A 13,561-nucleotide genomic window follows, 5' to 3' on the forward strand; every position below is an offset into this window, starting at 1 on the left:
TTTATAGAGTAAACAAGTTGATGTATCTAAATCAATATGTAAATGTCCAAAAACAGCAACAACAACAGTCCCAAAGATGCTTACATGTGTAATCTGCTTGTCTGATGGATGTGGAAGTGAAAGCAGACATTTTTTGCTGGCTGATGCCTCTACTCAACTATTACTATGTGGTGAAACAAACTGTTATCCAAATGTTCAAATACAAGCTGATAACCACCATAATGGATTCTTGTCGAGGGGAACAAGCATCTTGGGACCTGTGTTAGTTGTATTCTCTTACATGCAGATTCACATCCTGGCTATAATCCACTGGGCCAGTGTTACAGCTCATATATCTGTTTAAGTTGACACCAGCAGTCTGAGTTCCTGCAATGATGTGCATTTTAGTGTATGCAGAGAGAAGGCCACTCAGCTCAGTTGCAAGCCAAAGGGACCTTTACAAGGTTAGAAAACAGCCTCTCATTGAAAGGAATTTGAGCAGATTTATATCACTTTCTAATGGATATGGCTTGATGTCTTACTCTCTTTAAGTAATGAATGGGCACCAACTGCCACAATGGTGCTCAAATATATATCAGCTATTCAACTTTCAGCCGGGCCTATTCATGCGGCGTTGTGATGATAGATCTACCAGTTTCCTAGCAATGCTGAGTTCAGGAATATTTGACATCAACAACTCAAATTGTTTACAAGCGTAAACTGCTGCTTTCAGCACTGTATTGTACAACACTAATTCATGCATATGAAGAATCCATGCAACAGGAGCTTTATTTATTATTAGTCTAGCAAGTAGTGTTGGGTGTTTTGCTAGATGATGCAGACTGTCCAGAATAAAAAGTTGTTTCTGGGAAACATGGCCAAGTAAATTGTATCTATCGGACAATTAGACTTCGATACAACCTTATCTTTTGTACATGAGGATGTTTTGCTCTAGAGCAAAAGAACAAGAGGTCAGGGATGGTCACCAAAGACATTCATCCTCTAAAGCACCCATGAATTTCTATTTTCTATGGTAACTGGCCAGTGCAGCATTGACTGAATTGGCATAATCCCAATTTGACCCCTTCTCCCTACCCCTACCCCTACCCCTTGTTTTCGAGGGCTATCTTGCCTCTGGAAACAGAGTTGTTCAAGACAACACTTCAAGAAGCCGTTAAGTCATCGTGAGTCATCAGAGTCATCGCGAGAAACTATTACATCATCAGTAGTCGTCACGGGAACCTGACAAGTCATCAATAGTCATCGATGTGCATAGACTCGACAAAAAGTTTTGCTGGGGATGTCAATGTATTAACATTGTTGAGATCTTAAACAAACCAATGCTATTGCTTGAAGGTACTAAAGTGACAAACCTATAATATCCAAATAACATCTGTGCTAATGCAGGTGAATCAAATTAACAGGTAAATGCACAAGACATGTGTTCCCTCTGTACTGTGGCAATAATGGCATAGTACAATGACTTTATGACATTCATCCATTGGAAATTGAAAACCTTGGATGCTCGGCATTATTTCACGTATAAATCCAAAGCACACAGCTTCAGGCTGCTAGCAGTGGTCTGTAAGCAACCCTGCCAGGATGCATTGTTATTAGAAGAGCAGTTAAGTTCAGTGATGACCATAATACATTTAAATTATATTAAACTAAGATATTCCAATTATTATCTTAATTTTGAAATCCTTATTAATGGAGAAAATACTACATTTATAGGTCTCTCAAGTCGCTTTTGCAGCTATCTTGCCGGTGGTTCGCAAGGCATTCTGGGACATTTTCACAGCCCTCTGGTTGAAGTGTGGGTCTGAAAAATCTCAGTTTTGAGGGCTGTATAGCACTAACACTTGCCCTTACCCCTCCATCCCAGGGCTAGGGCTAAGGGGTATAGTGAGTAGGGGTGAAATGGGATTGAGCCTTAATGTCCTACCAACATCACCATGATATATAAATTCAAGCAGACTAGTTTGTCCAAATAGCCATGCGACAACATAAGGCAAAACACCTACTGTCCTAGGGTGTAGGAATGTTACTATGCATTGTAAAAGAGAGAACATGTTCCAGCTTTCGGACAGTTTCAGTTCTGTGCAGAGAGAAAAACCCCAATCAGTGTGTTGACCAACAGTCAAGTGCTTTACAGTACAGTTAATCATACATTCATATGCGGATTCATATAATGGTTTTACGCAGCGCTTTTCTATCATGCAGCGTTCACAATGAGGGTTCAGTGTCTTGCCCAAAGACACGTCGTCATGCAGCCTGGATGAGCTGGGGATCGAACCCTCAAATCTCTGGTTAGTGGACGTCCCAATTTATCTCCTGCGTCACAGCCGCCCGTAAAGTGGATGTTCTTCTCAGACTGTTTGTTTCAGAAGCTTTACTGATTCTGCAGGGCATTGTTAGGTGATTGGTTTTCTTTTAAAAAACAAAACGATTAAATGGTCTGTGTTGATATAGAGCTTTTCTAGTTTTGATGACCACTCAAAGCACTTTACAGTACAATTTTGTCATCCACCCATTCACACAAACATTCTGATTTGCAGCACTTTCTCTTTCACACATGATTCACACACTGCCAGAACAGCTGTCAGGGGGCAATTTGGGACGAGGCCTTTTCGGCATGTGGAATGAGGGAGATCAATCCGCTACACTATTTTAACGAGAAATAGGAAAAGAGATCATATTACTACGGCTTTAGCGTCTTTACACTGGCTTGCAGTATCACTGATGATTGATTTTTTAATTATTTTACTTGTTTTTTAAATCTCTTAATGGTACATCACCCTCATACATCTCAGATTTTGTATCGGAGTATGTTCCAAACCGTTCCCTCAGGTCTTCTACCATGGGCTTGCTCAATATCCCAAAAACGAACTATAAAAAGTTTGGGGACGCAGCTTTCTCTACTTCTCCACCCCACATCAGACAATATTCTTCTGTTGATACTTTTATGAAACAAATCAAGACCTATTTCTATGATCGTGCTTTTAATTCATTTTATATTCTTTTTTTTAACACCATTGTCTTTATTCTATTTTTTCCCCCCTAAATTGTTGTTCTTATTGATCTATCTTATTTCATGTCTTTGATTTTATTGTCAAGCACTTTGACCATTTTATGTATTAAAGGGGCTGTAAAAATAAAATGTATTATTATTACCTCCTGAGCCACAGCCCCCAACTGTTTCTAAAAACAAATTGAAAAAGAGGATTATTGATTATAGTTCCCAACAATTGTGTAGTACGACATATGATATACATATGTTCCTCAAATTTAAGTTATTTCAGCATCCTGTTCAAGTGTTATTTTCCCTCCTTATTTTGAAAGTAAAACCTTATTAAAGGGTAATTTCCAGAGTAGAGGACGGTACTCTGACATTATTGAGTCAAAGTTAAACTTTTTACTTCATTGCACACTGAAAATATTGATATGTTAAGAATGTATGAAATCAGCCTTGATAATGTGTATTTTTACAATGAATAAACAAGTTCACATTTACCAGGAATCAGCAATAACATCCACAACAGGGTAACAAGCTTGCTCCTGACTTTGGTACATGAATGAATCCGGTGAGACCTGGAGCTCCCACGTAAAGGAAGTGCTGAGGGCAGCTACTTTGAGTAGCTGCAGTTAAGTCAAGTCTTCTGTGGGAGGGCTGCACATGTGTCTGTCAGTCACCACCTGCACTGCTTGGATTTGAACAATATTTAAGGTTGACATGCTTTCATTTGTGAAGCTGACACTCAGTTTGTAACACATTAAAGGTGAATTAGCAGATGAACGTTAGTGCTTTTGTCAGTCAGACTTGGGAATGTGGGTATATGGGTATTTACTGGAGGCAGCATACACCAGTGTCAGCTTGATTCATATCACAAAACCTTTATGAGAATGTTTGTATTTGGCCAGCACTCATTTGTAGGAAAAATACCTTTGATTTATCGGCTTCAGTATCTATCCAGCCTTCCACTTATTTACAGCACATGGCCAACAGGGAAGGAGGGATGGATGCAAACATGGGAAGTGCAAGGTTTTCCAGGAAAAGAAATACAGCCTCTTTTATCTGCCTGCACCACCCACTCTAACGGCAGGATCACACACACCCACACACACACACACACACACACACACACACACACACACACACACACACACACACACACACACACACACACACACACACACACACACACACACACACAGAGTAAGGATGGACAGCAACTCACTTGCACAAACAATGAATGGCTGCGGACCAGTAAACAGAGACTCATCTGTGATGTGAAGAGAAAAAATCCACCATATTTATTTTTATGTCTATTCTCTTTCACACGCTCTGCTCTCTCCCTCCTTCCTTACTGCTTTCACATTTTCTTTCATAGTGTGTCAAAGGCTCCAGTTCTGCAGCATGACCAGCCAATCCTCCATTGTAAAAAAAAAAGTACCTCTTCATCTCTCTCCGGCAAAGAAACTGAGAAGTGTCACACACACTCTTTCAAGGGACAATTTGAATTTCTGGAAAAATCTCCTTTATGTCATTGTAAGGTTGTGTTTTTTCATGTGTCCTCATGAATTTGGAACAGTAAGATGTCAAAGGATAAACCTAAGGTTTTACTTTTATCCTCAAGTAGGCCACAGTGAGGTATTATCATGAAAGCCATACTCAGTTTTCAGGCATATTGTTTACAGGTAGGAAACACTGGCTTATGTTCTTCCCTCAGGCAAGTGGCAAAATAGCACAGAATGAGAGCAGCCTGCTTGTTTATGGAGGCAGGAAGCTGACCTGAAAGCACACAGCAGAGAGTTCGCATGGCTAATGAAGCAATTTCTGCAGGCCTGCCGTGGGTCTGTAAGGCAGCTGGCAGATGTTAGCGGCGCTAACAGGTTTAGCAGTCTAATAGGGAGCAGGTGGCAGGTTCGTCAGAATCCAGCAGCAGATGTTTGTGATAACAGATGACACAGTAGCTTAGTCTCAATTTAGCATCCTGCGGAGGACCTGGGGTTTCATTTATAAAACAGTGCGTAGGATTCATACTAAAAGTGTACGTATGCACAAAAGCCGGAAATGGCGTACGCCAAAGAAAATTCTGATTTATAAAACCGTGCGCACGCACACCTGAACGCAATGTTGGCTTTATAAATCACAGTCCATCTGGAAACGTTCGTACGTGGATCTGCCTCCAAATCCGCCCTCCACACGCCCCCTTTCAACCATAAATGGTCAATGCAAAGTACGTCATGAATATTAAATTATGCTGCTGACCAATGGGTTTCCACCGTGAGTCCTGACGGAGTCACGGCATCAAGCGATGAGAAGAGGAAGCGAAACTTTCTGACACTGACATCGAGGTGTTTGTTAGTCAGGTGGAGGTGAAGAGCGATTTTATGGGACAGCAGTGATGTCAATAATAAAGAAAATACACTGATACTCTGCTGCTGCTGCTGTTAACACAATGTGTGAGAGTGAGGACGATAGAAAGAACGGAGCATGAAATAAAAAAAGATCCAATTCAAAGGTGGAGGCAAAAAAAACACCCTCTCAGAATGTGAGGGAACTTGTTGTATCTCATGTTCGTGTTGTAATCATCCCAAACTGCAGGATTATTAAATTCAGAGACAGATGTGATGTCCTCAATCTATAGAATTTAACAGAATTATTATTATATGCTCGTGTTTGTACTGGGATGGTTCGGTTCTGTCGGTCGATCTGTGTGATGCTGGACTCAGTTCAGCTCAAAGATCACAGATCAATAGAATCTATATCAGCTGATCAGACATCGCTGAACCCTCGCTTCCTCCTCATCCTTCCATTCGCGTGCATCCATCACGCAGAATCACGCACCAGTGTCACGGCAGTATGTATTTATTTAGAGCATCGGACCGATTCCCTCACATCAGTGGATCCTCACCTCCACTCTGCGATATTATTTGGAAAGTTTCTTCATTTCTTGTAAGTGATCTCCTGTGCACTCTGTGCGCTCGATGGCACAGTCCCGTTCACTGCAGTGATTTGATGATACACGCACAGTGTTAGAAGATATTATTAAAAACTGTTAATGACTTGGCTCTGTAACTCCGCTGTTTAATGGAATCTGAACGTAATTTGCTGTTGTTTTATATATTTTTAAATTAAAAGGTTTGTGTGGAACAGATATGCCGCGCGAGCACAACTAAAGCTGTTGGTTTGAATGTAAATGATGAAGTGGATCAATAATCTGCTTCAGTGCGTATGCAACAGTTATAAATGAGACCCCTGGTCTACACAGGCGATGTCACGTCACCAGCTTGTCCTGCCGTTACAGCCATCACCTAGCAACAAAGCTACAGATGAAATGTTCTTTGGTTGATTAGAAATTATTAAAAGATGTTTTTTTAACTGGGTACCATTAGGTACCCAGTTTTCGCCTCGCTTTTTGCCGCCATTCCCTCTATGAAAATAGTTTGTCACTGAAGTGCAATGAATCATGGGATGTATTGGGCCGGGAATGATCCACCCAGATGGACACATTCTCTGCCGCATTTGGAGGATCCTTTGAATTGGGACAGTCTAGTCACGCCCCTGTGATGCAATCGGTCTACGAATGCAGCCGAGACTGATAAATTCAGATTAAGATTAAATAAATAAAGGGAGTATTCTACTGAATTAACCCCATGCACCCGTCAGATTTTAGCTGATGTAAGAACTGCCTAATTATAGTGGTGGAGTCTTGAGTGACATTTATGCTGATCCTCTGGCACAACCTCAAAGATTTCAATTCTCATAAGACGGAAATTTTACACAGTTTTTGTGGTGTAATATTGCAATGATATCAAGAAAGGTTAAATTTGGGTACCTTTAGTGCACCGACGTCCGCAGCAGATCCAGGGTCCACTCCAGTGATGTAGATCCCCAAGCCATACTCAGCACCGCCCCTGATCATCAGGCCCAAAGAGCGACCGTCGTCCATATTCAGGTTTACCTGTAGGGGAGAATGACATTCAGATCCCTCAGTGGTGACTTTAAACCAAACTATGTAATTTAGAAATGGGACATCATGAAATACTGTATTTTAGTGTCTCAATGTGTGTGAGGTATATGGACGTTTGCTGTGTTTTCTTTTTCTTCCTGGGGTTTCTGTTCAGCTGCCAAGCTCTGCTTGCCTGCATACTTGCTACATGTTTCTACCTTGCCTGTACGCAGGATCACCTGCCAGTCCTACCACAACCCTTCACCGCCACCGCATGCACTCTGTCACACTCCAATCTACCTCTCACTCTGATTTTCTCTGCATTTGGATACACTGAACTGACTGGTCAGAACCAAAGGTGGCAGAAGTACACACATTCTTTACTTACAAGTACAGATACTTGTGTTAAAAATGAAGTACTGATTCAAACTGAAGAACCAGTCTTACAGAGCTTCAATATGATGGTTACACATCTGTTCCTGGTCTCTTTAAATATACATGTAAAGTTTAAATGTATATAAATATACATAGATTTAAATATAATATTTTAGGGCTTGAGAAATGAACACTACTGCAAATATGGTAAATGGCCAAGCCACCAGTATGCAACGATCTCTTCTCCCTTAATGCCGACTGGAACCGTTTCGCTCCCATATGCTGGGGTTCGTACTGATCAGAAGTCCGAAATGGCCGACTTTAAATTTCCCAATTGTGTTCAAAACAAGTCAGAAATCAGAAATCCTTTTTCACTTCTGATTTAAGTCAGGGTAGATGGACTCGTAGATAAGAAAAGTCTGACTTTGAGTAGCATTCCAGTGTATTTTAATTTCACTGTTACATTTAACAGTTTTGACTGCAGGACATTACTCTCACTACTATTTGACATTATTTTCAGTGAAAATTGAAGATCAATGCAGCTGTTACTCCGAGGTTCGAGGAGCATGTTCCTGCAGAACCAGAGGTTGCAGTTTCAGGACCGCAGCTCTAGGGTCCTCTGTTTTTCCCGACAGTGCCACCTTGCAAATTGGATGACAACCGACCTGCATGATGGACGACAGTAAAAGTGTGAGTACTGGATCTGAATGACTTTTTATTTGTTTAATGTTAAAAGACAATTCCGCTGTCTTGAATTAATAGCAAAGTTAACGTTAGCTAGTTAAAGTAGGAGTAGGTATCTTTGATAGTAAAGGCATTTTCAACAGTTTGCTATCTGTTAGTTTAGGATAGTTGTAAGTTACTTGTGTTCAGACCCGTGTATAATGGCTTGCTGTTCTGTATCAATGTAATGATATATTTAAATGATATTGTCTAAAGCTAATCTATTTCCATTAGATATCATTTATGGCCTTGCTCTGTTGAAGAATGTGTCCCTGCAGGAGGCTGAACAGGTCTACCTCACTGGCCAAGCATATAAAGGTAAGAGTACAGAATGTAATTTCTTTTATACATTTGCATAAAATCTTAATCCATGAATAACTAACTACTTACCAATATTATTCAATGCCTTAAGAAATTGTAATGTTAATTAATGTACTCCTCTTTTAGTGTAACCAGTATTTATGTTAACCCAGCAGTTATTATGTTTTCAGTGTTTTTCAGTGAGATGGAGGAATTTGCCAGAGGCATTGGAAACCAACTAAAGAAAGAAGGAAAAGTGATCAAAGAGGGTTGCTTTTACCTTTTGGACTTAAGTTCTTGTATTTTTTTATATTTGTTCAATGTGTGCTTGTTCTTGTTTACAATTTTATGTGAAAAATATATTTTTTATCTTGAAACTGCCCCCAGAGTTGTTCTTGTATCTTGCTTCTCTCCAACCTTTAAAATATCTGGTAGACCTCTAGTGACTGCAAAGACCATAGGATATGATTCCATCTTTATTTTACTTGACGGTGAGCTTATTCTAATTATACAAATTATCAACATGCAACTCTCAGTAACAAAGACAGTAAGTAGCATTTGGGCAGAATAAACCTTTAAAATGTGAATTATTTCAACAGAGAGTACTTAAATAATCTACACATTAATTTAAACAATCATCCACTTCGCTAGTTGGTGCTGTTGTGAAAAACAAGGGTGCTAGAACTGCGGTCTGAAACTGCATTCAGGAACTGCAGTAAACGTCCAATTCACCAGGTGGCACTATTATGAAAAAACAAGGGCCCGAGAACTGCGTTCCTGAAACTGCAGCCTCTGGTTCTGCAGGGACCTAATATTGCCCCAGCCAAAGAGTGGTGCATGTAGAAGCGCTGTATGAAGCGCTGTGTATGTGAATGCAACTTGCACTAGACTGGAAAAGCGTGTTATACATGTAGATATAATCTAAATACAATTTTTAATACCTTGCAATTCTATATGTGTAATAGCTGAGCAGGATTAAAGAACATGTCTAAACGGTTATGTTTCGTCATGGATTCTGGGTTCGGGGTTAGGGTTAGGGAGATTTAATGGACAGAATCTGTAAACGCAGCCTGGGGTTAGCGACAGTCTGGTACAGCGGATACAAAAAGCAGAGCCTACAGATGGTGAGGTTCTGCCGTCGCACTGGAAAGGTTTGCAGCTAATGGCTTGAAGGTTTTGGGCTGAATCTCAGAAACTTGAGTTCCTGCCCACGAGTGAGGGGAAGCAGGAATGAGATCATTAGGAATGTTGGGAGAGGGGCCCAGTAGAGGCCCCCACTGAGCCTCTTCTTGGCTGGATCTGACTGACTTGCGTACACCACTTGAGGGAATAAGTTACATCATTGGTCAGCCGAATGCCACATGATTAAGTTACAGTGTAACGATAACAATAACAATTTGTCTTTTATTGTAAAATTGAGAAAAAGGACAAATCATGTTAACATGTAAGAAGCGGGACTAAGAAAGGTTCAGCAGCATCTGTGCTCCTCTTACATTTTACTTCTCTTCATTCTTTGGTGGAACTGCAAATCAATTTAATTGTATTGCCATTATTGGTATCCTGGAAGAAGCCATCATCAAAGCTTGGCATGAAGAAGAGGAGGATTAAGGCCCAATCCAATTTCACACCTTCTCCCTACCCCTTAGCCCTTCCCCTTTGTTTTGTGCATTCCCGTGTAGGGGTAGGCGTTCCCAATACTTGTTGGGACATAGGGGGAGGGCCAAGTGTTAGCCCTCAAAACTGAGATTTTTCAGACCCACACTTCAAACCGAGGGCTAATAAGTGAAATAATGCGGATACTAATAGGTTTGTCACTAACGTAATCGCAAACAATAGCATTGGTTTATTTAAGATCTCAACATTGTTATTACAATGACATCCCCGGCAAAACTTTTGCCTTGTCTGTTTACATCGACGACTACTGATGACGTGTCGGGTTTTCACTAAGACAACTGATGATGTAACGCAGGGGTCGGCAACCTTTTTGACAATAAGTGCCAATGTAAAATTTTCTTGTGAATTAGTGTGCCATATCAACATTTTTTTATATTAAGTCTTATTATTGAACCACATTAATATTTCCAACAGACATGTCATTTTATTCCATCCATATTGGCTATATATAGAACAACACTTTAAAGAAACATGTTTATCTCATTATGATTGCAATAATAAGTTTGTCATTAACCCCACCAACCACACTCATATTCAGAATTGCAAAAGCTTGCTTCCAAGACTTTGAGAGAGTTGGCTTCCCATACCTGGACACTGCACGTTTGATTGATTCTCCCTTGTCTGCCTGATCTTTGAAACTTCTTTCGTGCCTTGTTTTAAAGTGGCGCTTAACACTGGACGTTCGGCACACAACATTTTCAAAACATAACGTGCACACAGCACGGTCCTTATGAAAAACAAAGCCACAGTCTTCTGCCCATGAGGGCTGAAATACCCGTGTCTTCGTTTTTTTAGCTAGCGGGCATGCCATCACCAATACACATGAACGGCTGCACTTCACGGAGATTCATGTGGGGAAATGCGAGCAGCGCCGTGCCAATGATGGCGCCGCGTGTAACGGCTTCTTGAAGTGCAGTCCCAATTCGTAGGGGAAGATTTCAACCACTATCCCTTGCGACTCCGTTTCAAGGGCCAAGATAACCCTCGAAAACAAGGGGAGAAGGGGAGAAATGGTTTGGTCTCAAAAGGGAAAATAATAGGTAAAAAGTTTGATTCCCTATTATCCAAGGGTGGTGAAATACAAAAATGGACTTAACTACAGCTGTCAGAGCAGGGAACACAACTGACGCATTCGTCACTAGATGCACATAGAGCACCATGTGCTGTCCTTGGTGGTAAAAACAAGCTTGTCTGACTGTATGTTCTCTTAGACATATGCTTGTATGCCTCAATGTGAAAATGTGTGTTTAAGGATAGGATATACCAGCTATTTTACAGATGTGAATTCAAAAAATCTGTTATCAGAAGGGCGCATCAAAAATCCTGCACCACCTCTGTGCTCAGAGTCGAACTCCACCCCTGATTGATTGATTGGTACAAGATGTGGGATAAAATGAGAGATACTATGGACTGCAATATACTGTATGACTGAAGACTGGATAAACACAAAACCAGCCACTCAGAGCAAAACAATTATTACCCAGTGATTACACTATGATATAAAATTGATTATGCCAATAATTAACTACGGCAATTATGTTGCATATTTTAAATAATCTTCACCTGTGCACCTTGAAATGTGGGATGCAGTCAGGTTACTCCTAAGGGTGGCTTATATAGCAGAGCCACTGTGAAGTGTTATCTACCACGACCAAACATTCACAGTGCTGCCTGCCTTTCATGGGGAGAAGGAGAAGTACTAATTTCTATATATATATATATATATATATATATATATATATATATAGAGAGAGAGAGAGAGAGAGAGAGAGAGAGAGAGAGAGAGAGAGAGAGAGAGAGAGAGATGGATGACATGACAGCTCCCCAAAAGTACTTCTTATCACACTGATGTATGTCCAAGTGTTCATGTCTCTAATAAGTTTGGTTTTAATTAGTTATTTGATGCTATTAAAGATGCTAAAATGGTTAAGACTTGTTCACAATTGGTTGGAGGGATCTCAATACTGTGGCTTTCATTGGAAAACTAATTTGACTAACACCAGGTTTAGCAAAATGATTTGCTGTGTGCTTTGACTTTTCGGATTGGTCCTTGTCCCATCTCCTAATACAGAGGAGGCAAGGTTACAAACCTATACTGCAACCTGCTACCAAGGGTCGACTAAAATGTTTTGGCTTCATTTTTGGGAGCTGTCATGTTGTCCACCTTTATATTATAAGGTATAAGTCATTTGTTCGAATAAACAACATTCATAAAGGAGAGGTGGCACATTGTATTTCAACAGGCATATTTTCAATAACAAAGATTTATATATTCTCCAGATGAGGAGCCAACAAATAATGGCTCCCTATTTTACTGTATATGGCAAGCCTCTGTAGTGGTAACAGCTTCTCAGGCCTCGGTCCAAAACCTGCACTCCCTTCCTCAACCTTTAATCAGTTCTCCTCCAGGTCCTCCAAGCTCGTATGAATATAAGCAAATATAAGCACTTTTCTTAAGTATCCTGCCACACCAACATTTAATAGAGCAGACGTAAATCAGCTCCTGAGCAGCTTTTAGAGGAATTATCCATCAACTGATCCCCTTTCATATACAGAGTTGTATTCATACGCACTTGCACCGGCTGAGTGAAGAAGCTTAGGCAGCATTTTAGCCACTAGAGGATGTTTGGAGGAACCCTACAGCGGCAGTGCGCTCATTGATTTCCAGTCCTGCCTGAGCAAACCATCGATCCTATGAGAAGAGTGGACTCAGGGATATCATCTAATTGTGAATGTCATTACCATGAAGATCCGAGTTTACTGAAATTATTGTTGCTGGCCTGACCCTTTTCCTGAGCCAGTTAAGGGTTTTCCAACTTCAGCCATGGAGAAAACAAGTTCATTAAAACCCTCTTGTGTAAAGTGTCATCATCATAACATTTGTGCTTTAAAGAAGCATTTTTCGAATCGTATACATACACTGAGCACTTTATTAGGAACACCTGTTTATCCATAAAAAGTCATTTCAGGCAATAATGGGGCAAATCATGGTGTATGAGATTAGTGAAAAATATATCTGGTGAGCAGCAGTACTGTGCTGACGAGAGAGGTCAGACCGAAAGGCTACAGTCACTCAGATAACCTCTCTTTACAACTGTGATGAGCAAGGAAGCATTTCAGAATGAACAAGAGGTCCAACCATGAGGTGGATGGTCTACAACAGCAGAGCCCATGTCAGGGTTCCTCTCCTGTCTGCAGAGAACAGAAATGTGAGGCTGCAGTGAGACAGACTCACCGACACTGGACAGTTGAAGACTGAAAAACATAGCCTGGTCCGATGAATCTGGATCTCTGCTGAGGCTGCTGTTGGTAGAGTCACAATCTGTTTATCTAGGTACTGTTACCGACCATGTTCATCCCTTCATGGCCACAGTTCACCATCTTCTAATGGCTACTTCCAGCAGGACAATGTCCCATGTCACAAGGTAAAAGTCTCAAACTGGTTTCATGAACATGACGGTGATTTCAGTGAACGTCAGTGACCTCCACAGCCACCAGATGTGAATCCAGTGGATGTGGTTGAATATGAGACCAGCAGCTTGAATGTGCAGCTG

The 13,561-nt window shown here is 40.8% G+C and overlaps 1 protein-coding gene across 3 annotated transcripts in view; it reads right to left on the reverse strand.

The window, feature by feature from the left end:
* Positions 1–13,561, reverse strand: part of whrnb (whirlin b) — a 99,798-nt gene that overhangs the window by 33,666 nt on the left and 52,571 nt on the right. For all 3 annotated transcript variants that reach the window (XM_034595740.1, XM_034595741.1, XM_034595742.1), the window contains exon 3: positions 6,822–6,947. In XM_034595740.1, coding sequence (XP_034451631.1) covers positions 6,822–6,947 — 126 coding nt within the window. The remainder of the gene's footprint in view (positions 1–6,821; positions 6,948–13,561) is intronic.

The sequence above is a fragment of the Hippoglossus hippoglossus genome, chromosome 9 (assembly GCF_009819705.1).
Source record: "Hippoglossus hippoglossus isolate fHipHip1 chromosome 9, fHipHip1.pri, whole genome shotgun sequence".
NCBI lineage: Eukaryota > Metazoa > Chordata > Actinopteri > Pleuronectiformes > Pleuronectidae > Hippoglossus > Hippoglossus hippoglossus.